This window comes from Manis pentadactyla, chromosome 4 (assembly GCF_030020395.1).
Source record: "Manis pentadactyla isolate mManPen7 chromosome 4, mManPen7.hap1, whole genome shotgun sequence".
NCBI lineage: Eukaryota > Metazoa > Chordata > Mammalia > Pholidota > Manidae > Manis > Manis pentadactyla.
The window spans coordinates 110979249-111006603 of record NC_080022.1 but is presented as its reverse complement, the minus strand read 5'-3'; the positions used below and the strand labels follow the sequence as shown (position 1 = coordinate 111006603).

At 39.8% G+C, this 27355-nt stretch overlaps 1 protein-coding gene across 2 annotated transcripts in view; it reads right to left on the bottom strand.

The window, feature by feature from the left end:
• Window positions 1–27355, bottom strand: part of VPS45 (vacuolar protein sorting 45 homolog) — a 116857-nt gene that overhangs the window by 51243 nt on the left and 38259 nt on the right. For both annotated transcript variants that reach the window (XM_036905328.2, XM_036905329.2), the window contains exons 11-13: window positions 11978–12136; window positions 11654–11761; window positions 10724–10845 (exon numbers count right to left, since the gene is read on the bottom strand). In XM_036905328.2, coding sequence (XP_036761223.1) covers window positions 10724–10845; window positions 11654–11761; window positions 11978–12136 — 389 coding nt within the window. The remainder of the gene's footprint in view (window positions 1–10723; window positions 10846–11653; window positions 11762–11977; window positions 12137–27355) is intronic.

Here is a 27355-nt window from a genome sequence, read left to right as displayed (position 1 = left end):
TTTTCACAGTATTAACCCTCGAGGATATACACAATTTCTTTTAAAAACTAAATTTCTAAGGATGTAAATTTTAAATTCTTCCCACTACATTGGTTCTAGAAATAGCAATGATCTGAGATAATGGCTTCTCAAGTGCAATCACAACTGGTTTAATAGTCATTAAAGATGTAAACAATGAGATCTGGGAGGAAAAAAAAATCTAATGTTAAAGGATGTGCCATCAAGGAGCCAGAGGACACTCTACCAATAGTTTGGTCTATGTTGTAACTATCTGGGGGTCAGTCTAGGTGGAAAATAGGAAAAGCAAAAGCAGTTACAGTGTTCAGAAACTGTAAAATCCTCAAAATTGAAATTAAATTGTATTTTCAGAAAATTAATATTTCTTACAGTAAGGTTCCACATGCTCTTTATGCTGAGCAACAACTCTGGTCTGAGATGTTATATATATATGTTTACCTTGAGTAAATACTCATGAATTGCACAGATTATTTCAGTAAGAAGGAGGCAGGGAAGTTTCTCCCTTGCAGGGGTATAATAACTGATGAGATGAACCAGACAGTAACACTTGTTTTGAGCTCCTGACAAGTCAATTTAAAAAGCAGCTGAGCAGACAGTGAAATAAGCCAGCAGAGAAAGACAAGTATCAAATGATTTCCCTCATTTGTGGAGTATACCAACAAAGCAAAACTGAAGGAACAAGATAGCAGCAGACTTACAAACCCCAAGAAGGGACTAGACTAGCAGCTACCAAAGGGGAGGGGTGGGGGAGGGCAGGTGGGGAGGAAGGGAGAAGGGGAATTGAGGGGTAATATGATTAGTACACATGGTGTGGAGAGGATCATGGGGAAGACAGTGTAGCACAGAGAAGACAAATAGTGACCCTGGCATCTTGCTATGCTTATGGACAATGACTGCAATGGGGTATGGGGGCAGGACTCAATAATATGGGTGAATGTAGTAACATTGTTTTTCATTTGAAACCTTCATAAGAGTGTATATCAATAATACCTTAATAAAAAAATTGTAATAAACAAAAGATGTAAAAAAAAGCAGCTAAGCAGACTAATGAGAATCGTCCTGAAAAATAGATGTTGGTCCTCCATAGCTGCCCTCTGTCCATTACCTGCCTTGATAGTACTTCTGTCTCTCAAGGAAAAGAAAGGCAAGAACTGGGAAGGAATAAACTCATGCAGGTTTCTAACATAGCCAGTGAATGCTATCCTTTAGTCTGATAATTTCAGGGTGCCAGAGAATCTTTGTATTACTGGAAAGGGAAGAAAATGTCATGGATGGTAACTGTGGGTATAGGTTTTAATGGAAGGACAAAGCCTAGACAAAGGAGAGGCTGGTAGAGCTAGACTGAATTGTGTGCCTAACAAAGATGACTATGTTGCACTGATTATGAAAACATTAATAAATGTTTTCCTGAACATCCTACAACTCATTCAAGCTGGCTTAAAGAGGAACATGGATGACAAAAAAACTTTTTTTAACATGCCTAACGTTTTTCCTTTTCATTTCTTTCTCCAGTGAAGTTTAAAAGTAGATGTTCTGATAAGGCCAACAGTAAAATATACAGCAAGTCATTTTCATATGATAGTTGAAGCTAAGTGTAATACACAAGTTCAATTATTTGTACACATCTTTCTATACTCTATAATTCACCATAGCAACCAAAAGCATTAATTAATGCAGACAGCAAACATTAGAAAATAGCACCCAGTTCATGCTGTATATAGATATACAAGGAAGGACACCTTGAGAACCCAAACAATGAACATCTTATTTCATTAGAAAAGTAAACAAAAATTTTCACATATAGTATTTCTGGAAATCATAACTGCTATGTGTGGGTATGTTAAGCAGAAAAACTCAAACTTTTAAGATGCAGTATCTTATCTACTTTGTAGACTTTTAAACTTATGGCTAAAATTCAAATTTTTGAATACACCTACAGATGGTAAATATGGTATTTACTATCGGGAAAAAGGCCAATGAAAAAGGGATGCTGCTTTTATAAAAAATAAGTAAGCTGCAGCAACAAGATTCTATTAAATATGCATAAATGTGAAATAGTACTTCCTTTTTGAATTGACTGATTCTGGAATGCATGACCAGATAGCTCAGTTTTCTCACCAAATGTTTAAATTGCTTGTTTTTATCAAGGACAAGAAGAAATTCTGGAATGAGAAAAAAAATTAGTCTGATAAGTAGGATATGTGAGAGTCCATGTGCAGGAGAAAGATCAAACTCAATTTATGGATATAGCTATACCACCAAATGGCTTAACCATTAATTTAGTAGCCAAGGGCTAAAATATTTCTAGAGGTGTTTCTGATTTTACAAAGTTGTATTCTTGCTACATCTCTTTTTGATACCTTCTAATATTACAATGACAACAAAACCAAGAAGTTCTATCATGATGAGACTTAAATTATCAAAAGACGGATAAAATCAGTGACTCTTCTCAATGTGATGATCCAGGGCCAAGACAGTGGCTAGAGCTGAGAGTGGGGACAACTGGATTGTGTAGGGTTACTGACAAAATGCAAAAATCTAAATTTTTAACATCAAAAAATTTATGCTGTAACTTAAATTTTCCAACTGTCAATCTTGTCACATCAACGGCTTTAGATGCCTACATAAGAAATTTGACAAATATCTATTGAACATCTATTTGTAAAGCACTGTGTTAAATTTGTGAAAAACTCAGATATAAATAAAACATAGTTCTTACTTCAAGATTACAATACTTAAACCAATACCTAATAGAAGGGTAGATACGTATATAACTAACTACTGTCTCTATATCCAGAGGTAACCACTATTAACAATTTCTTATTCTTCCAGAAATATTTGTTGTATACATAAAACATATATGTGCTTGCATATATATGTAATATACATATTATATATATGTATAGTCAAGCACAGACTTATTTATATACATGTATGTATATAATCACATTTATACTTATATACAGGTTTTTGTTTTGTTTTACACAAAAGGATATTATAATACATTGCTTTTCTATTCAATATATCTTAGAAAATTTTGTATCACTCCATGAAGAGTTATGACACTTAAGAATGCATAGTATTGTGTTGTAACTAGTCCTCTATTACTGGATATTTAGCTTGTTTCCATTTCTTTCACTATTACAAATGTTGTGGTAAACATCCTTGTTTATATGTCTTTGTGTACTTGTGGGAGTACATCTATCTATATGGCAAACTTTTAGAAGTGGAATTGTTTAGTATATCTTTTCAAGCCCTTTGCAGTCTTCCTTCTTTCAAATAGAGCCAGGAAGTGACGGAGGCATCTTCTGTGCCCTGGGCTATAGTTTTATAACCATTTCTCTGCATTCTTCAGAATTTTCACTATCTTAGAAGCTCATGATATAGTTGTACTGTTTTCTCCTGATATCATTTCCTGGTCACTCTCTTATTCCTTGAAGCTCTGGTTTACTGTTCTCCTTTTCACTCTTGCTCCTCTCAAGAACTTCCGTGACTTTTAATATCAATGTGGACTGTTCATTCTTATTTTTTTTAGTTTTTAATTTTTTCTCAACGTGGACTATTTATTTCACATTGTGGTTTTCTCAACCACACGGATCTGTTCTTCTATCTCTCACAACCAACACTAGCCATAATTATAACATAAATTACAAGTATCTGCACATTGAAATCTTGAATTTAAGATCTCTTTCTCCAATAACCATCTTCTCAACTTCTGATTCACCTACACTAGTGCATCAGTTATAATTCTTTGACTTCAACAAGACCTCCAATCCCCTTGACAATACTTTTCTCACTATCTAATACCTTCCTCTTGTATTCATTTCCCAAAATCTTGGTTAGATCCAGGCTATCAGCTGTCCCCTCATTTAACTAGTATAGTTAAACATTGCTGGAGAAAGCCACACAACTAGGCTCAAAAGTTATATTTTAAATTAATGACCACAAAACTCTAATGAGTACTCAATCTTGCCTAGAAGGCCTACTTACATCTTCCTATTAAATTTGGTTCCTAAACTACAAGACGACAATTTTAAAATGTTTTCTCTTTTTACCCACTACCTTATCTGATCACATGACGTCATATTTTACTGAGAAAATAAAAGCAATCAGACAAGATGGTTCCCATGTTTGCACCAACAGAACTGTTAAAATGAAAGAAGTACCTTTGCTTCTAATAAAGGCTCCTCTGCTTGTGCTCTGGATCCCCTAAGAACTTCACTTGTACAGCTCTTCCTCTTTCTCTTCTGCATTACCTACTTCTCCTTCTTTAAGATAATTCTCAGCAGATTACAAATGTGCTGAATTTTTCTCTTGAGCACACAATCTCTTTTAGCTACCATACCATTTCTCTGACCCCTTCATGCAAAACTTAAGAAGTATTATGTATATTTGTTATCTCTATTTTATCTTACACCCTGAAACCTTTTCTAATTTGGTTTCCAACCACACTGAAATTGGGGAATAAAGTTACCAAAGGCCTTCACATTGCTAAATCTGAGGGATTCTTCACTGTCTTCACCTTCTTTACTTCTCAGAAGATTGTATGCAGGTTACCATTCATTCCTTGGTCATCATGACACCATGCTCTCCTGGTTTTCTTCTTACCTTTCTGTTTGTCCCCTTAGTCTCCATTTCTGGCTCCACATCCTCTATTCAATGCTTGGTTCTTGGCTCTCTTTTCTTTTCTTTTTATATAGGCTTTTTAAAAATTAAGGTATCATTGATAAGGGGTTGACATCTAAATTATATAAAGAGCTCACACACCTCAACAAACAAAAAGCAAATAAGCCAATTAAAAAATGGGCAGAGGAGCTGAACAGACACTTCTCCAAAGAAGAAATTCAGATGGCCAACAGGCACATGAAAAGATGCTCCACATCACTAATCACCAGAGAAATGCAAATTAAAACCACAATGAGATATCACCCCACACCAGTTACGATGGCCACCATCCAAAAGACAAACAATAACAAATGTTGGTGATGAAGTGGACAAAGGGGAATCCTTCTACACTGCTGGTGGGAATGTAAAGTAGTTCAACCATTGTGGAAAGCAGTATGGAGGCTCCTGAAAAAACTAAAAATAGAAATACCATTTGACCTGGGAATTCCACTCCTAGGAATTTACCCAAAGAATGCAGGATCCTGGTTTGAAAAAGACATATGCACCCCTATGTTTATCACAGCACTATTTCCAATAGCCAAGAAATGGAAGCAACCTAAGTGTCCATCAGTAGATGAATGGATAAAGAAGATGTGGTACATATACACAATGGAATATTATTCAGCCATAAGAAGAAAACAAATCCTACCATTTGCAACAACATGGATGGAGCTAGAGGGTATTATGCTCAGTGAAATAAACCAGGCGGAGAAAGACAAATACCAATGATTTCACTCATCTGTGGAGTATAAGAACAAAGGCAAAACTGAAGGAACAAAACAGCAGCAGACTCACAGAACTTAAGAATGGACTAACAGTTAGCAAAGGGAAAGGGACTGGGGAGGATGGGTGGGAAGGGAGGGAAAAGGGGTAAAACAGGGCATTATGATTAGCACACATAATGTAGTGGGGTGGGGACACGGGAAAGGCAGTATATACAGAGAAGACAAGTAATGATTCTATAGCATCTTAGTACGCTGATGGACAGTGACTGTAATGGAGTATGTGTGGGGGACTTGATAATAGGGGGAGTTTATTAACCATAATGTTGTCCAAGTAACTGTACATTAATGATATAAAAATAAAAATAAATAAATAAATAAAAATTAAGGTATCATTGATATAAAATCTTATGAAGGTTTCAAATGAGCAACATTGTGGTTACTACATTCACCCATATTATCAAATTCCGCCCCCCATTGCAGTCACTGTCCATCAGCATAGTAAAATGCTATAGACTTACTACTTGTCTTCTCTGTGCTATGCTGCCTTCCTTGTGACCCTCCTACATTATGTGTGCTAATCATAATGTCCCTTAATCCCCTTCTCCCTCCCTCCCCACCTATCCTCCACATGCCCCTCCCTTTGGTAGCCGTTAGTCCCTTCTTGAAGTCTGTGAGTCTGCTGCTGTTTTGTTCCTTCAGTTTTGCTTTGTTCTTATACTCCACAAATGAGTGAAATCATTTAGTACTTGTCTTTCTCTGCCTGGCTTATTTCACTGAGCATAATACCCTCTAGGTCCATCCATGTTGTTGCAAATGGTAGGATTTGTTTTCTCCTTATGGCTTAATAATATTCCATTGTGTATATGTACCACATCTTCTTTATCCATTCATCTACTGATGGACACTTAGGTTGCTTCCATTTCTGGGTTATTGGAAATAGAGCTGCGATAAACATAGGGGTGCATATGTCTTTTTCAAACCAGGATCTTGCATTCTTTGGGTAAATTTCTAGGAATGGAATTCCTGGGCCAAATGGTATTTCTATTTTTAGTTTTTTAAGGAACCTCCATATTGCTTTCCACAATGGTTGAACTAATTTACATTCCCACCAACAATGTAGGAGGGTTCCCCTTTCTCTGCATCCTCGCCAGCATTTGTTGTTTCTTGTCTGTTGGATATTGGCTGTCCTAACTGGTATGAGGTGATATCTCATTGTGGTTTTAATGTGCATTTCCCTGATAATTAGTGATGTGGAGCATTTTTTCATGTGCCTGTTGGCCATCTGAATTTCTTCTTTGAATAAATGTCTGTTCATATCCTCTGCCCATTCTTTAATCAGGTTATTTGCTTTTTGGGTGTTGAGATGCATGAGTTTATATATTTTGGATGTTAACCTCTTATTGGATATGTTGTTTACAAATATATTCTCCCATACTGTAGGATGCCATTTTGTTCTACTGATGGTGTCCTTTGCTGTACAGAAGCTTTTTAGTTTGATGTAGTCCCATTCGTTCATTTTTGCTTTTGTTTCCCTTGCCCAAGGATATGTGTTCAGGAAAAAGTTGCTCATGTTTATATTCAAGAGATTTTGCCTATGTTTTCTTCTAAGAGTTTTATGGTTTCATGACTTAAATTCAAGTATTTGATCCATTTTGAGTTTACTTTTGTGTATGGAGTTAGATAGTAATCCAGTTTCATTCTCTTACATGTTAGCTCTCCAGTTTTACCAACACCAGTTGTTGAAGAGGCTGTCATTTCCCCATTTTATATCCATGGCTCCTTTATCACATATTAATTTCCCATATATGTGTAGGTTTATATGTGGGCTCTCTAGTCTATTCCATTGATCTATGCCTCTGTTGTGCCAATACCAAATTGTCTTGATTACTGTGGCTTTGTAGTAGAGCTTGAAGTTGGGGAGCATAATCCCCGCAGCTTTATTCTTCCTTCTTAGGATTGCTTTGTCTATTCGGGGTCTTTCGTGGTTCCATAGAATTTTAGAACTACTTGTTCTAGTTCATTGAAGAATGCTGTTGGTATTTTGATAGGGATTGCATTGAATCTGTAGATTGCTTTAGGCAGGATGGCCATTTTGACAATATTAATTCTTCCTGTCCATGAGCATGAGATTTATTTCTATTTATTGGTGTCTTCTTTAATTTCTCTCATCACTGTCTTGTAGTTTTCAGGGTATAGGTCTTTCACCTCCATGGTTAGGTTTATTCCTAGGTATTCTATTCTTTTTGAAGCAATTGTAAATGAAATTGTTTTCCTGATTTTTCTTTCTGCTAGTTCATTATTAGAATACAGAAGTACAACAGATTTCTGTGTATTAATTGATTTTGCATCTTGCAACTTTGCTGAATTCATTTATTAGTTAGAGTTGTTTTGAGGTGGATTCTTTAGGGTGTTTTTACATACAGTATCATGTCATCTGCAAACAGGGACAGTTTGACTTCTTCTTTACCAATCTGAATGCCTTTTATTTTTTGTGTTGTCTGATTGCTGTGGCTAGGACCTCCAGTACTATGTTGAATAAAAGTGGGGAGAGTGGGCATCCCTGTCTTATTCCAATTTTAGAGGAAAAGCTTTCAGCTTTTAGCTGTTAACTATGATGTTGGCTGTGGGTTTATCATATATGGCCTTTACTATGTTGAGGTACATACCCTCTATACCCATTTTGTTGAGAGTTTTTATCATGAATGGATGTTGAATTTTGTCAAATGCTTTTTCAGCATCTATGGAGATGATCATGTGATTTTTGTTGATGTCATGGATGATGTTGATGGATTTTTGAATATTATACCATCCTTGTATCCCTGGAATAAATCCCACTTGATTATGATGTATGATCTTTTTGATGCATTTTTAAGTGGGTTTGTTAATATTTTGTTGAGTGTTTTTACATCTATGTTCATTAAGGATATTGGTCTGTAACTTTTTTTGTGTGTGGTGTCTTTATCTGGTTTGGGTATTAGAGTGATGCTGGCATCTCTTCTCTTTTTATGCTGTCTCCTTAAGTAATCTTATCTCATTCCACAGCTTTAAATATCATTCAGTTCTTGCTGACTCCCAATTTAATATTTTACATTTCCACTTGGTTATCTAGTAGGCACCTGCAGCTTAACCACAAAACTCTTAATTTACCCCCAAAACCTGAGAGTTATTCTTGATTTCTCTCTTACCCTTCTCCCATCAATCCAGTTTACAACATAAATATTGATTCTACCTTCAGTCCAGCCTCCTTATACCAACTGCTTTCATTTTTTACCTGGACTACTGCAGCTGCCTCCTAAGTAGTCTCCCTGATTCCATTTTTGCCTTCAACAATCCATTGTCCCTACAAAGTGATCTTTTAATACATAATTCAGTTCATGTCACTTATATGCTTATAGCTTCTCAATGGCTTCCTGTGACATTTAGGTGAAAAAAAAAAGCACCTCTCTACAAGGACTTATACAAACCTGTGGGACTCAGACCTACTTATCTTTCCAACTTATTTCCTCTTTACTCACTATGTTCCAACCACTATGCTTCTTTCTGTTCCATAAACTTTCCAAGTTCTCTTTCTCCGAGGCCTTTCCTTTGATGTTCTCTCTGTCTGGGATACTACTTCTCCTAATCATTATGTGATCTGCTCTTTCTTGTAATTTAAAAGTCATCTTAAATATCACTTCATCAGAGAAGTTCTATCTCAGGTAGCTGTCCTCACCTCTATAAAGTTACTTTGTAGCTCATCATTCTATCTATTTTCTTAATAGCACTATTTCATTCAAATTATATTCTTTATTTGTTTACCAGTTTACTGTCTCCTTCATGTAAGTTCCTTGAGGGCAGGTACCTTGTCTTTTCTGTCACTTCTATTTCCCCAGAAGCTACACCAGTTCTTGACATGTTGTAGGCACTCAATCAATATGTTATTTAAAAGGGTCAGATAATTGAATTACTACTATAAATGTATTTAGGTAATAGTGATAAACGCTAACAAGTGACAAATGTGCATTTTGTTGGAAGAGCATCATATTGAGCCTTGCCTGTAAATGAATCCAAATTAGAAAGGTTTTCTGTCTTGAACTAATCATGCACAGTGTACTCCTCTGGTGGTCGATGCTGTCCCTTTAGCAATAAGTAGATAATTTCTTGTTTGGTAATTCTTACATGAAATTCATAAGATTATTAATATTTTAATTTTTACCATATTAATTAGAAAGCTATTTAGTAGAGTTATAGTGTGTTTCAGAAAACCGCGAGGATAGGTGAATAGCTCTGGGCTAGTTTTCATTCTTCCCACTTAGTTGACATTTCTGAATCTTGATGCCAAGATCCTTAAACATTTTATCTTAATGACTGTACTCCCTGAATTTAACCCCAGATGTTCTGCCTCTCAACCTTGGATATTTTAAGACACTCCTTTCTGTTCTGTTACTAAATTATAGAGTATTTTTTTAAAGGAACAAAGTAAAAAAATATACTTTATCATATAAAATGTCATCTATGTACCTCAACACATTTTTCTCCTTTCATAAATTCATTATATTTATAAAATACTATTCTTCCAAGGTTCTTAGATTATGATTAGCTGAAAAAAACAGAAGAATTATGTCAATAGTAACAGTTCTCACATCAATCTAGCCAACAGAATTCACCTACATGTATTAGGCTTGTTATAACACAGGTTCCCAATAAAATACACATAAGACTATAATTTTTAATGAGCTAGAATTTGTGAATATTTAAAATATCAGGTTGGCCTAAGTAAATTGTTCTGGACAAGTTTTGTTTTTATTAAAACTAGCAAACCACTAGATTAAAAAAGACAATTAATTGCTTCCTTCAATTATACTCAAAAAGAAAGCTATCCCTTTCTTTCTGTGTAACAAATGGCCTTTTTAATTATGTCTGTTTGCATGCTGGCCACATTTGGCTAAGTCCAGTCCTTACCAAAAATAGTAACAACCAGCTCTGGAAGGCAATCAAGCAGCAAATCTATTTTTGGCTTTAATGCTTGAAATGCCAAATGCTAAATGCCATGGAAATGAACCTTAAATGGCAAAGTAAACTGGTCTGATACTAAAGGACAGAACACAAGTATTTGGGAGTGCTCCAAAACACTTGCTTCTTTATTCCAAAAGATGTAATGTTTCAGGCTTAGGAGGTGAATTTGTATCTACCTTTGACACATAATCTTAGACTTGAAACAAAAGGGAAAGGAGGAGTAGAATGATACAACCTTACTTGTAATCTCTCATATTACTCTAAATTTCCTATTTTCTTAGTGTTTCTGGTTTTTATTATTAATATCTTTGTTGTCTTACCTGTCTCTGAGTGTGCTGGGCCCTAGATAAGGGTACAGATTTTCCTTAAGCTTTCCTTTGATGAGATGGTCCAGGGTCTCATGTAGGAAAGGTTGGTGCTGAGTATATACATTTTCTACTCCCTAAGACAGGGGAAAATGTTTTTTGTCATTTTTGGGAAACTCACAATTTAACAGTTAATGACACTCATATCAGAAAAGGGCATGCACTCAACAGATTTCATGAGATAGATTCAAATAGGAGTTTTAGGAGAATTTTATAGTTAAATAATTTTAAAAATTATTTTCATCAATTAGAAATACCACAATCTCATAAAAGTACTCTGTAATTTAAAGCTAGCTACTCTAAAAAGACTTTTAAAATGGAGTTGCTTAAATCTTTTATTATCTCTTCATTGACTCTCATCCTTTTGTGAAAATGTTATATGATAAGTATAACAAACAAATAAAAGGACCATGTAAAAAAGGAGTCTAGAAAGACTCAGGCAAATGGAAAAAATTCAGGAAACATAAGGAAGGCTGGCAGATTAAAACTCATTTTTTACTATCTTAAGAAAATAGGTTAGTATTTTAAAAAGATCTACAATTGTTTGTTTTAATTTCCTTCAAACTACCTAACAAGTCTTAAACTATAAACAAATGGAGTAAAACAGTCTGAGTAATAGACCTGTCTGTCTTTTCACTCTTGGGTATTTCCTGGAAATATCTTAGTCCATTTGGTCCAATGCTGATGCTGCTCCAAAACAGAAAGCATAGCCCATAGAGAAAGAAAAGGCTTTCAAGATGATGTCTGTTTAATTTCATTTAATTGCCATACTCCTAAATCAGCAGCAATCCTAGAGTTACTTTGAGATCATATTCATTCACTCTCAGTCTCAGGAGCTTCCACTCTTTCTCATTTAGGAAAGAAAGCATAGAGAAGGAGTCATACCTTCAATCCTTTGAGAAATTGTTTGGTAATAGCCACAGCATCTTTGGGGCTGAAGAGGTCACTTCCTCTGACCCGTTTACCACCATATTCAACAACTGCAGATATGAGCTATTAAAAAAAAGAGAGAGAAACAACCTTATTGTTTGGGGATAAGGAAACTCATTTTATAAGAATATAACTTTATTAAGGACATGAAGACATGAGAGGACAGAATTATACATTTCTGTGAAAAAAAACAGTATGACTTTTCATTTATCAGAGCTAAAAATACAGTAATAGAGTTAGTTTTGTTTGGTGGGATTAATATATTACAAATTTGGTTACCTTTCGATACTTCTCAGAAACACCTTTATTCCTGAGGTCCATCATTAGTCCTGGTAGGCTATTGCTGCTGTGTCGCTCGTAATGTAGAGCATAAAGCATCACCAGGCGGGCAGCATCAGACTCTGTTACTTTGGGGTTCTGCAGGAGCCTCTTTACATTCTGAAGAGAGAAGTGACACTTATTCCCCTTTACTTGAGTGATGTATTATATCTCATATCTAATAAAGTATTGAGTGGCAGTCATACATCTGAGTTCATGTCTAAGATTACTAGCATGGCAATGTACAGGTCATAGGTTTAGCAACTGTTTCAACTATAGAAAGTTAAATGTCTTTTGCCTAAGGTAAGAATTAAATAAGGAAATAAATTCCCATTGTAATGACTTTAAGACAAAAGTGAATTTAACTATGGATAGTTCCTCTTTTCCTTCCTTTGATGAGATGGTCTAGGTTGCAATTTCCTTGCTAAAACAGGGAACATATACTATTTCTACCATTTCAGTCAATATAGCACACAACAGAACCAAACAGCTGACCTGAAAACTACTACTTTCTCTTGGTGTTAGTGACAGCCAGGGAAATGAAGACAAGCTGGTAGAATTTTTACATAGGTGGACTGGGTTTAACCTCCAAGAAGCATCAGATGTAACAGTATCTTTCAACATGACCTATAGAGATAAGAGTATGTAATAGCATGTAATCTCTAAATTGAACATTTATGACTTAAGAGGGGAGGTACTGACAGCAAAGGAAGCTAGATGAAATGTTTAGGTTTGTCAATCCTTATATTAGGGGCTTCCCTATAACATAGATCTAAATTTATTATGCAGCAGAACAGATTAATTTAAGCCAACAAATACTTTTTGATCCCCCTCTAAAAGCATAAGGCACTGTGCCAGGCAATGGAGGAGATAAAGAGATGATTTAGAGACAGTTTCTGTCCTCAGTGAGTTCACTGACAATGGGCTGAGAGGGATGAAACAAGCATAATCCATTCTGCTACAAAGAGCTTTTCCTCCATGACATTGGTAAATATGGGAAAGGCATCAGTTTAACACAGAAAGCATATTCGATTATACATAATTTTTCCAGTATGTTAATATTTAGAAGAGACCAGGGGCAAGCTTCCTCTTTACCAATATGTTAAAAACAGATGGAAATCCTATAGAAGTGTTACCTGCAAGAAGTAGCTGGATTTGTAGCTTTAAGAACTGTTGTACTTTCTACTATATTTACCTATCTGGAGAAAGGGCAAGTGCAGATGAAAGGATGCAAAGATATTTTTCTGTGTTAAAAGCAATATAAAACAACAACCCATTATATATAGACTGTAAGACTGGAAGGAACAGAGAAGGGGACCGGTTTCACTGGAGGAACCTGACTCGAGCCAAATAAGGAAGAGAACGGCAAATGTCACTCAAATGATTCAACGGTAAGTCCCTAGCCACAGGTCCCGCCTAAAACATGCGTCACAGTACTCTCTCCCCAGCAACCCAGCATGACCAGTCATCGGTGATCATGCCCTCAGAACTCTCCCAGCGCCCTTAATAAGCCTGTTGCCCCTCCTACTGGGTGCGACTTCCCTGGCCCGTGACAGACCAGTGAACTTCCCCCAGGATTGCGCTAATAAATTTTTTTTGGCTCCTTTGTTGCCGCTTGCCTGGTCCGGTTTCATTTACCTTACACTTGGTGCCAAAACCTGGGAGGCCAGTGTGGGGCCCCAGTGGGTTCCCCCTCCTCTCCCGACCCAGGACCTCTCTCCAGAACAGGACCTGATCCCAAGAACTCAGACAACTTGGTGGGTCCCTCATCTTCCCTGCTCCCTCCTCCTACCCTCCGCGGGGCACCAGGTCTGAAATTGCAGCCGCGTCCTGACACCCCTCTGGCCTGTGCCTATTTGCCTCCAGTATAGTGGAGACGTCCCTATCTCTGGATCGCCAAACCTGTTTCTCCCGTCCCTAACCGGAGTATATCCGGGATGCTAGACCTACTCGTTTAGGGACCAGGGGAAGGAGGAGATAGTCATGGGAAGCCAGCACTCAAAACCTGAGGCACAGACCCCACTGAGGTGTCTTACTTTCTATCTCACTACTCTGGGCTTCTCCCAGGATATCCATGAACAGAAGCAGATCTTCCTTTGTTCCCGGGCCTGGCCCCAATATCCTCTGGATAACCAGTCTCACTGGCCCCCCGGGGGAACTTTTGATTACAGCCTCCTCACTGATCTTAGCAACTATTGTCACCAGACTGGGAAATGGTCCCAGGTTCCCTATGTCCAGGCCTTTTGAGCATTGCGCTCCCACCCAGACCTCTGTGTCAAGGTATACCTCAGCCCAGATCCTCCTGGCCAGGTCCCCCGGCCCCGGTAGGGGCAACCAACCTCTCACTGTGCCGGAATCTTTACACATCCCCCAGAGGACCTCGGCCACCCGCCTCCAGCCCCTTCCCCTCCTTCTCCTTCTCTCCTGTCTCCTTCTCCTCAACCATCTGCCCCTTCCCAACCCCCTCCTTATTTGCCCTCTGGTGCCCAGGCCTCTTCCATTCAGGCCTCTTCTGCCCCTGCCCCTGTGTCATCTCCCATCTCACCCCTCCCCTATCTGGCTCCCCCTGCCAAACCGCCATATTTAATTCCTCCTTTGTCTTCACTTCAGTCCCACCAAGTTCAGTCAATTCCCATCCCCCACCTGCTTCTGTTCCCGCCACAGGGACACAACCACCTGTCTCTGGTCCTACTGACATCACATCTAACTCCTCTATTTCTGGCCTTACTCCCACCACCCACAAGTTATACCCCCCTCTTCCGTCATCACCACCATCTTGTCCTCCTACATCGCCTCCTACCCCCACCCCACTGCCATCTTATATCCCCAAGCCGCCTCCTAACTGGGCCAGCCCTCCGGTCACTAGATCCGAGGCCCAATTTTTGGCTCCCCTTCGGAAAGTGGCTGGTGCTAAGGGATTGGTTCGAGTACATGTCCTCTTCTCCCTGGGAGACCTGTCTCAGATAGAAAAACGCCTGGGCTCACAGTCTGCCAATCCAACTGCCTATACCAAGGAGTTTCGGTACCTCACTCAAGCATATGAACTCACATAGCATGACGTCCATGTAATTCTAAACTCCACTCTCACCCCTGAGGAGCGTGATTGTGTCACCCCAGCAGCTTGAGACTACACTGACCAGGAACATAACTCTGACCAATCTCTACTGGTCAGGGCCACAGCAGGGCCCACCGAAGATCCACAATGGAACTATCAAGATAATGCCACAGGTAAGACTAGGAGGGATCAGATGGTCTGCTGTCTTATTGCAGGTATGGATAAGGCAGCTCAAAAAAATTTTTAACTATGACAAACTGAGGGAGGTCACTCAAGAGCCTAATGAAAACCCAGCCTCTTTCCTTAATTGCTTAACAGAGGCTCTTACCCTCCACACTCATTTGGATCCTTCCTCACCATCAGGATCTGCAGTCCTAGCTATCCACTTTATCACCCAGTCCACCCCGGACATCCGGCATAAACTAAAAAAGTGGAAGAGGGCCCCCAGACTCCACTCAGAGAACTGGTAAATATGGCCTTTAAAGTTTATAATGCCCAAGAGGAGGAAGCCGAGGCCGTTCAGGCCCAGAGGCTAAAACAGAAGGTGGCCCTTCAAACCCAAGCCCTAGTTGCTGCCCTGCGGCTGGCACAACAGTAGCCTCAGGGCCTCCGCCTCAGGAAACAATCTGAGACCTGCATGCGTCCGGGAGCCTGCTTCAAGGCTGGCTAGGATGGCCACTGGGCAAAACATTGCCCCAATCCCAGGCCACTGACTCAGCCCTGCTCTGTCTGCAGACAGAAGGGTCACTGGAAGTTGGAGTGCCCCCTTGGGACGAGCCATCCTCTGGCGACAGTTTCGCAGAAGGCCAGCTCCCCCGAGGGGCCCCTCCTCAGAACTTGAGTCTCCTAGACGACTGAAGCTGCCTGGACTCAAGCACCCCAATCACCCTTGCTGAGCCCAGGGCTACACTATGGGTAGCAGATAAGTCCATCTCCCTTTTGGTGGACACGGAGCCTACCTATTCTGTTTTACCCTCCTTCCACAGGCCTTAACATCCTTCCCAGGTCTCAGTTGTGAGAGTCTCTGGGAACCCCTCTAAACCTCTGGAAACAGGCCCGGTGTCCTGCCTCTTTGAAGGCCACCCCTTCACTCATTCATTTTCAGTCATTCCATCATATCCAGTCCCCTTGCTAGGAAGGGACCTCTTATATAAGCTTGGGGCATCTATCGGCCTCTCCTTACACTGAGTCCCTCCAACTCTGGTCCTCACCCTTACCCAGGCTCTCTCCTCCCCTGAGCCCTCGTCCGACTTCCCTGTTTCCCCTGATGAGGTAGACCCAGTGGTCTGGGACACTTCCACTCCAGTAGTGGCCAGACACCACACCCCAGTCCTCATTCGTCTCAAGGACCCCTCCTGCTTCCCTTCTCGGCCTCAGTTTCCTATTTCACACACCCACTACAAGGGTTTTCAGCCCACTGTCAATCGGCTCCTCGCCCAGGGTCTCCTGGTTCCCACCAATTCCCCTTGCAACACTCCTATACTTCCAGTCAGAAAACTGTCTGGTGCTTATCGACTGGTACAAGATCTACGAATAATCAACTCCGCCGTAGTGCCACTACTTCCAGTGGTCCCTAACCCATATGCTCTTTTATCTCAGATACCCCCCACTACCACTCATTTCACAGTCCTAGACCTTAAAGACGCCTTCTTCACCATCCCCCTACATCCTGATTCCCAGCTGCTCTTTGCCTTTACTTGGGAAGAATCGGACACCCACCGAACCCAACAGTTAACCTGGACGGTTCTGCCCCAGGGATTCCGCAATAGCCCCCACCTTTTTGGCCAAACATTAGCCAGAGACCTATCCCTCTATGACTCTGGGTGCAGCACCCTCCTCCAGTATGTAGATGAACTCCTCCTGTGCAGCCCCTCAAAAAAAATCTCCCTCTAAGACACAGCCTCCCTCCTTAACTTCCTGGCACAATGGGGATTTAGGGTCTCCCCCTCCAAAGCTCAAATCTCCACCCCACAAGTCACCTACCTAGGGGTGGCCCTTACCCCCACCTCCAAGGCCCTCATGGCGGACCACACCACCTACATCAGGGAACTCCAGCCCCCCACCTCAGGTGCTGAGATGTTGCTGTTCCTTGGATTGGTGGGCTTCCTCAGACGTTGGGTCCCCAACTTTGCTATACTTGCTAAACCACTATATGCTGCAGCCAAAGAGACCCCCAATAGGCCCCTCACTTCCCCCTCAATGGTAGCTCATGCTTTCAAGAATTTACGGAGTGTCCTCCTCACCTCCGAGCCCCCCGACCAATGCTTCCCAATCCTCACAAGCCTTTCATCCTGTTCACTAAAGAAAAAAGCTGGAGTGGCAACTGAAGTTCTAGTCCAACCAGTGGAGCCCTCATACCGACCAGTTGCCTTTCTATCCAAACAGACTCCACTGCCCAGGGATGGCAACCTTGCCTCTGAGCACTGGTGGCAGCAGCATGACTATCCAAGGAGGCCTTAAAACTCGCCCCTTGTCTCCTCATATTTTTCCAACAGCGAATGGCAGAAATCTCCCGAGTAACAGTTAACCAGATGCTGTTACACCAGTACTCGCCCCTTCCCTCTGAACCACCCCAGCCACATACCAGCTGTAACTTCCCCATGCCACCCCTCCTCAGCAAGAAGTAGCCAGAATGAGCTGGCACCCCCTATGACAAAAAGGCTGGAACGTAAGACCAGAGGGAGCAGAGAAAGGGACCGGTTTCACTGGAGGAACCCGACTCGAGCCAAATAAGGAAGAGAACCGCGAATGTCACTCAAATGATTCAACAGAAGGTCCCTAGCCACAGGTCCTGCCTAAAACATGCATCACAGTACTCTCTCCCCAGCAACCCAGCATGATCAATCATCGGTGTTCATGCCCTCAGAGCTCTCCCAACGCACTTGATAAGCCTGTTGCCTCTCCTGATGGGTGCGACTTCCCTGGCCCGTGTGCAGACCAGTGAACTTTGCCCAGGATTGCACTAATACATTTTTTTTGGCTCCTTTGTTGCTGCTTGCCTGGTCTAGTTTTGTTTACCTTACACAGATGACATGATACTATACCTTAAGACTCCACCAAAAATCCAGAATAACTGGATTCAGCAAACTTGCAGGATATAAAATCATACAGAAATCTGTTGCATTCCTATATACTAACAATGAACTAGCAGAGAGAGAAATAAGGAAAACAATTCCATTGACAATTGCATCATAAAGAATAAAATACCTAGGAATAAACCTAACCAAGGAGGTGAAAGATCTGTATTCTGAAAACTGTAAGACACTCATGAGAGAAAGTAGACACAAGTCAATGGAAATCTATCCTATGATCATGGACAGGAGGAATTAAAAATATTGCCAAAATGGTCATTCTGCCCAAAGCAATCTACAGATTCAATGCAATCTCTTTCAAAATATCAACATCATTCTTCAATGAACTAGAACAAATAGTTCTAAAATTCATATGGAAACAAAAACGACCCCAAATAGCCAAAGCAATCCTGAGAAAAAAGAACAAAACTGGGGGATTAGGCTCCCTGACCTCAAGCTATACTACAAAGCTACAATAATCAAAACAGTATGGTACTAGCACAACACAGACCCATAGATCAATGGAACAGAAGAGAGCCTAGATATAAACCCATGCATATATGGTCAATTAATGTACAGTAAAGGAGCCATGAATATACAATGCAGAAAAGACAGTCTTTTCAATAACTGGTGTTGGGAAAACTGGACAGGTAAATGTAAGAGAATAAAACTGGATTACTTTCTAGCTCCATACACAAAAGTAAACTCAAAATGGATTAAAAACCTAAATGTAAGACATGAAGCCATAAAATTCTAAGAAGAAAATGTAGAGAAATATCTCTTAAATATAAGTATGAGCAATTTTTTTCCTGGACACATTTCCTCTGGTAAGGGAAACAAAATAAAAAATGAAAGTGGTACTACATCAAAATCTTCTGCACAGCAAACGACACTATCAGCAGACAAAACAAAAGGGCAACCTACAGTATGGGAGAATATATCCATAAATGATTTATCCAATAAGGGGTTAACATCCAAAATATATAAAGAACTCATACATGTCTCAATACCAAAAAAGCAAATAACCCAATTAAAAAAAATGGCAGAGGACCTGAACAAACATTTTTCAGAGAGAGAAATACAGATGACCAACAGGCACATGAAAAGATGCTCCACATCAGTAATCATCAGGGAAATGCAAATTAAAGGCACAGTGAGATATCACCAGTCAGAATGGCTACTATCCAAAAGACAAGAAATAAGAAGTGTTGGCGAGGATGTGGAGAAAAGAGAACCCTCTACGCTATTGGTGGGAATGTAAATTGGTGCAGCCACTATGGAAAGCAGTATGGAGGCACCCCCAAAAACGAAAAAGAGAAATACCATACAACCCAGTAATTCCATCCCTAAGAATTTACCCAAGGAAAACAAAATCTCTGATTTGAAAAGATATATGCACTCCTATGTTTATTGCCACATTATTTAAAATAGCCAAGATATGGAAACAACCAAAGTGTCCATCAAAAGATGAATGGATAACAAAGATGTGGTACTACCACATAATGGAATATTATTCAGTCATAAAAAGGAAATCCTGCCATTTGCAACAACATGGATGGACCTAGAGGGTATTATGCTCAGTGAAATAAGCCAGGTGGAGAAAGACAAATACTATATGATTTCACCTATATGTGGAATCTAAAAACAAAACAAACTGAACAAAACAGTAGCAGATGCACAGTCACTGAGAAGTGACTGGTAATTACCATGGTGGTGGGGCTGAGAAGGGTGCATGGGGACAATGAAGGGAATAGAGGCACAGAAATCTCAATCATAATATAAGTTGGTTATGGAGATGGAGGTGCAGCATGGAGAATAGAGCCAACGGTTCTGTAATATCTTCCTATGTTGACAGGTAGTACTGCACAAGTTGGGGTGAGGATTTAATAATGAATGTAATTTGAATCACCACGTTGTATACTTGAAACCAATATAATACTGTATACCAAATATACTTCAATAAAAAATACACTTAAAAAACACCTAAAACTGATTGATGTTCCCATACTGTAATTTTAATTATGACAAAATTAGTCTGCATGAGAAGCAAATGCTTTGAGAACTTATATCTTGAAGAATAAAACATGAGCCTCAGGAATAAGGCCACAAAGGATGGAACAAGTATATTTCTAGGTGCAAACATCTAAAGAGATTTAACTTTGCTAATATTTTTATTAGGGTTCTGATTACAAAACTATACAGATTCTTTCTTATTTTTAGTTCTATAGATTTTAAGTGATCTGCTTATAATTCTGTTTTCCATAACCCTTGCTTACTTTTAGTGTATGATTTTTCAGAATGTGATGCTTTTCAGGAACACACAGGTGGTATTATAACAAACACATATGTATGAAAAAAAACAAAACAAAACCCAAAACTGAAAACCAGTACAATGGGTGGAAGGGGACACAAAGTGAAGAGAAGTACATCTAGGTGCTGAGAAATCAAGAATGCCTTCTTGAAGGAGATGACATTTGCAAAAGACCCTAAAGAATCAGTAAGTGTTGGAATTAGTTAAGAGACTGAAAGCGGAGATGCTATTAATAGGAATATGGTAATCATAGAAAGAAATGGTTTGGCTTGAAAGACTGGTAAGAGCCTTGGAAGGCATGGATTTTGAAGATGTAACTATTATCTGTAAAGTACTTTACAACTTACAAGATGCTTTCAAAAACATTATCTTTCAGTACGTCATAACAACCAGGTCTGATGTCTAAGAACTCTTTTTTTCACAGCAGAGGGACTATGTTGAAATGGGGAACCTCTCAGGTAGCTTTCAAGTAGAAAGTTCTCTGAGTAGGTGTTCTGCTGTTGCTCTTCTGGGTGAACATTTCACTACCACATCATCCTAAGGGTTCAAAAAGGAAGAAATTTCTACAGATGTAAACCCTGCAGTCATAAGAATTCCCCTACTTTTTTCCTTTTGCAGTAGCTTTTCCACAGAACAGTCACTGAATACAGACTATTTACAATATCTGTTCAAATGTTCCACTAGTTTCTTCTATAATGTGAAGAAATTTCAGTTGTACAAATTATCAAGTAAAAATACTCAACTTCATATGTATTTCAATCAACTTGGCATAAGTTTAAAATATCCATTAGGATCTCTGTTGTCACTTTTCTCACAGGCACAATGGTTCATTTCCTGACCTTGTGGCACTTTCTTTCTACCTTAAATTTACTCAATTCTGGCTGACCTCTGTACTTTTCAGTAAATCTGAGATAGTCAAGTAATTACAAACCTACAAAACTGGTATGGAGGCAAAGACTACTTGCAGGAATCTTCCTATAGCCTTCTCTTTCTATTTCAAAGAACTTCCCTTCTAATTACCTTCACTTGGATCTTGATTCCTGGCTCCTTCCTACTGAAAAATCCACTGCTATTCCTTGACATTTGGTACTGATATTTAGAATGCCTAGCTTGGCTCTTAGCTCTCCCTTAAGGACTTGGCCCAGATCTGATCCAAGATTACTTTGAGGACACTACTTTGTTTACTTTTGAGCCCTTAGGACCCTGCCAATGGCTCGGGTCAGTGTTCTGGAAGACTTATCTATTCCCTCATGAAAAGAAACCTGTAGGTACAAACTAAGTTCCTTCTCTCAGCTACGTAAGTCCTTGAAGAAGCAGGGCCTTTTTGTCTGCCTAGATCCCATGTTATCCAGGGATACTTAATTTTGAACTATTTCCCTCAACTATGAGACACACCAACTTGACTGACAGTGATAAACACTACATTGAGATTCCAGTGTATTAACCAGAGAAGAGAAGAAAAAGAATGTGAGAGAATTCTAATTACATAGCAGGTATGTGTTATATGGTGGTATTTATATGTTGGAAATATGACTGAATTATATAATGAACTTTGGGGATTCTCTTTCCTTATTAAATTTTCAATAAGCCTTGAGACTAACAAGAGAGTATATGTTTACATTAGCACATAATAACAATGACTGAATAAAGAGTGAAACAGAAAAGACAGTCTATTTAAGAAGATAGGATTAGAGGAGATTCTCAAGCATGAGTAGGGTGATGGAAATCTCCTCCCTAAACCACACATATTTTGAAAATACAGCAAATACAACTATTCCTTACAAAGAATTATTAGAGAATACTATGAAAAACTACATGTTAACAAAGTGATAACCTAGAAGAAATGTACAACTTTCTAGAAAAATACAACCTTCCAAGGCTGACCAAGGAAGAAACAGAAAATCTGAACAGATGAATTACCAGCAACAAAACTGAATTGGTAATCAAAAACCTACCTAAGAACAAAAACGCCTGGACCAGATGGATTCACCACTGAATGTTGTCAAACATTTAGTGAAGACCTAATACCCATTCTCCTTAAAGTTTTCCAAAAAATAGAAGAGGACGGAATACTTCCAAACTCATTCTATGAGGCCAGCATCACTCTAATACCAAAACCAGGCAAAGACACCACAAAAAAGAAAATTACAGACCAATATCCCAAAAATACAGACGAACATAAGATGCAAAAATACTCAACAAAATATTAGCAAAAAGAATTAAAAAATACATCAAAAAGATCATCCATCATGATCAAGTAGGATTTATTCCAGGAATGCAAGGATGGTACAACATTCGAAAATCCATCAACATCATCCACCACATCAACAAAAAGAAGGACAAAAACCACATGATCATCTCCATAGATGCTGAAAAAGCATGCGACAAAATTCAACATCCATTCATGGTAAAAAGTCTCAACAAAATGGGTATAGAGGGCAAGTACTTCAGCATAATAAAGGCCATATATGAAAAACCCACAACCAACATTATACTTAACAGGGAGAAGCTGAAAGCTTTTCCTTTAAGATCGCTAACAAGACAAGGATGCCCACTCTCCCCACTTCTATTCAACATAGTATTGGAGGTCCTAGCCATGGCAATCAGATAACACAAAGAAATAAAAGGCATCCAGATTAGCAAGGAAGAAGTTAAACTGTCACTATTTGCAGATGACATGATATTGTACATAAAAAGCTCTAAAGAATCCACTCCAAAACTACTAGATCTAATACCTGAATTCAGCAAAGTTGCAGGTTACAAAATTAATACACAGAAATCTGTAGCATTCCTATACACTAACAATGAACTAGCAGAGAGAGAAATCAGGAAAACAATTCCATTCACAATTGCATCAAAAAGAATAAAATACCGAGGAATAAACCTAACCAAGGAAGTGAACTACCTATACTCTGAAAACTATGAGACACTCATGAGAGAAATTAAAGAAGGTACCAATAAATGGAAATACATCCTGTACTCATGGATAGGAAGAATTAATATTGTCAAAATGATGATCCTGCCTAAAGCAGTCTATAGATTCAATGCAATTCCTATCGAAATGCCAACAGCATTCTTCAATGAACTGGAACAAATAGTTCAAAAATTCATATGGAACCGCCAAAGACCCCAAATAGCCAAAGAAATCCTGAGAAGGAAGAATAAAGTGAGGGGGATCTTGCTCTCCAACTTCAAGCAATACTACAAAGCCAAAGTAATCAAGACAATTTGGTAATTTGGTACTGGCACAAGAACAGAGCCACAGACCAGTGGAACAGAATAGAGACTCCAGACATTAACTCAAACAGATATGGCCAATTAATATATGATAAAGGAGCCATGGACATAAAATGGGCAAATGACAGTCTGTTCAACAGATGGTGCTGGCAAAACTGGACAGCTACATGCAAGAGTATGAAACTGGATCACTGTCTAACCCCATACACAAAAGTAAATTCGAAATGGATCAAAGACCTGAATGAAAGTCATGAAATGATAAAACTCTTAGAAAAAAACATAGGCAAAAATCTCATGGACATAAACATGAGTGACTTCATCATGAGCAAATCTCCCTGGGCAAGGGAAACAAAGGCAAAAATGAACAAGTGGGACTATACCAAGCTAAAAAAGCTTCTGTACAGCAAAGGACACCATCAATAGAACAAAAAGGTATGCTACAGTATGGGAGAATATATTCATAAATGATAGATCCGAGAAAGGATTGACATCCAAAATATATAAAGAGCTCACACACCTCAACAAACAAAAAGCAAATAATCTAATTAAAAAATGGGCAGAGGAGCTGAATAGACAGTTCTCTAAAGAAGAAATCCAGATGGCCAACCGGCACATGAAAAGATGCTCCACATCGCTAATCATCAGAGAAATGCAAATTAAAACCACAATGAGATATCACCTCACACCAGTTAGGATGGCCACCATCCAAAAGACAAACAACAACAAATGTTGGCGAGGTTGTGGAGAAAGGGGAACCCTCCTACACTGCTGGTGGGAATGTAAATTAGTCCAACCATTGTGGAAAGCAGTATGGAAGTTCCTAAAACAAAACTCAAAATAGAGATACCATTTGACCCAGGAATTCCACTTCTAGGAATTTACCCTAAGAATGCAGCACTCCAGTTTTAAAAAGACAGATGCACCCCTATGTTTATCGCTGCACTATTTATAATAGCCAAGATATGGAAGCAACCTAAATGTCCCTCAGTAGATGAATGGATAAAGAAGATGTGGTATATATACGCAATGGAATATTACTCAGCTATAAGAAAAAACAGATCCTACCATTCGCAACATGGATGGAGCTAGAGGGTATTATGCTCAGTGAAATAAGCCAGGCGGAGAAAGACAAGTACCAAATGATTTCACTCATATGTGGAGTATAAGAACAAAGGAAAACTGAAGGAACAAAACAGCAGCAGAATCACAGAACCCAAGAATGGCCTAACAGTTACCAAAGGGAAAGGGACTGGGGACGATGGGTGGGAAGGGAGGGATAATGGCAGGGAAAGAGAAAGGGGGCATTATGATTAGCATGTATAGTGTGTGTGGGGCACAGGGAGTGCTGTGCCACACAGAGAAGCCAAGTAGTCATTTTACAGCATCTTACTGTACAGATGGACAGTGACTGTGAAGGGGTATGTGGGGGGGGACTTGGTGAAAGGGGGAGCCTAGTAAACATAATGTTCTTTATGTAACTGCAGATTAATGATACCAAAAAAAAAAAAAATTCCAAAACAAGTAAAAAAAAAAAAAAGAAAAGAAAACAAAAAGGAATCCTACAGTATGGGAGAATATATTTGTAAATGACATATACGACAAGGGTTAACATCCAAAAAAAGAACTTACACACCTCAACACCCAAAAAGCAAATAACCCAGTTAACAAATGGGCAGAGGACATGAGGAGACAGTTCTCCAAAGAAGAAATTCAGATGGCCAACAGACACATGAAAATATGCTCCACATCACTAATCATCAGGGAAATGCAAATTAAAACCACAATGAGATACCACTTCACAGCAGTAAGGATGGCCAGCATCAAAAACACTAAGAACAACAAATGCTGGCGAGGATGTGGAGAAAGGGGAACCCTCCTACACTGCTGGTGGGAATGTAAGCTAGTCCAACCACTGTGGAAAGCAATAAGGAGGTTCCTCAAGAAACTAAAAATAAAAATACCATTTGACTCCCAAATCCCACTCCTTGGAATATACCAAAGGAATAGAACTTCTCAGATTCAAAACGACATATGCTCCCCTATGTTTATCGCAGCACTTTTTACAACAGCCAAGATATGGAAGCAACCTAAGTGTCCATCAGTAGATGAATGGATAAAGAAGATGTGGTACACATATACAGTGGAATACTATTCAGCCATAAGAACAAACAAATCCTACCATTTGCAAGAACATTGATGGAGCTGGAGGAAATTATGCTCAGTGAAATAAGCCAGGCGGAGGAAGACAAATGCCAAATGCCCTCATTTATGGAGTAAACAATGAAGCAAAACTGAAGGAACAAAATGGCTGCAGACTCAGAGACTCCAAGAATGAACTAGTGGTTGCCAAAGGGGAGGGGTGTGGAAGGGTGGGTGGGGAGGGAGAGAGAAGGGGAGTTAGGGTATTATGTTTAGTACGCATGGTGTGGGGGATCAAGGGGAGAACAGTGTAGCACAGAGAAGGCACATAATGGATCTGTGGCATCTTTCTGCACTGATGGACAGTGACTGCATTGGGGTATGGGTGGGGACTTGATAATATGGGTAATGTAGCAAACACATTGGTTTTTTTAATGTGAAACCTTCATAAGAGTGCATATCAATAATACCTTAATAAAAATTTTTTTAAAAATACAACTATTCTTAAAAGAGTGACTGGAAGATACAGTACATGAGCCAGGCTACATCTGCGAGAGACCAACATCTCACAGAAAATGGTATGCTACAAAGCTGTGACCCGGTGGGATCCAAGCACCCCCCCAACCCCAGCTTAAGAGTGGGAGGAAGGGAACCAGAGTGCGGAGGGAGTGGAAGCACAAGACTGCTAAATGTGCAGGCCTGGTGGTCTGCCCCGGGAGCACAGACACAGTTTAAGAGTGGGAGGAAGGGAACCAGAGAGGGGAGAGAGTGGAAGCACAGGATTGCTAAATAACCAGGCCTGGTGGTCTGCCCCGGGAGCACAGACACACATTGCATGGTGCACTGGATATTGGAGGAGCAGAAAAGAAAGGTCTGAGATTGAGCCTGCGAACAGGTTCCCATAGCCGGCTGCCCTGGGACAAAAGAAAAGTGGGTGGTTTAAAAGTGTTAAAGGGACAAGGGTTTAACAGGTGGACAAAATAATCCTGGCACACTCAGCTCAACAGGCTGGGAACTTTAGGAACTTTAGGCACCCTTCCCCCTTGGGTGGCAATGTAGCTTTGAACCCCGTTGCAGCAATAAGCAGCCTGCCATTCCTTCTCCACGGCCAGCACTGCAAGCAAATCAGATGACCCGCCATTGCTGTGGAACAGCTGGGGAGCAGACCCGCCTACAGCAACCACACAGCTTAGCACAGAGGATTCTCCCTGCGTGCAGCTAACTGGCCCAGACCCAGAGACTGCTCTTTGTGTGCAGTTGACTGGCACAGACAGTGGAGATGGCCGCAGAGTCTGGGAGGCATAAAGGGGCTTTGCTCTTGTGGCAGAACACGCACCAATCACCTGAGTACCCCACCAGTGCTCTAGGCCATCTCAAGGGCTGCCCCACCCATGGCAGCTTAGGGGACTAACCCAGAGGCTGCTCCCTGCACATGGTTGACCAGCAAAGATAGCAGGGATGGGCGTGGAGACCAGAAGGCAAAAAGAGACTTTGCTCTTGCGGCAGAACATGCGCTGCTGGCCTGT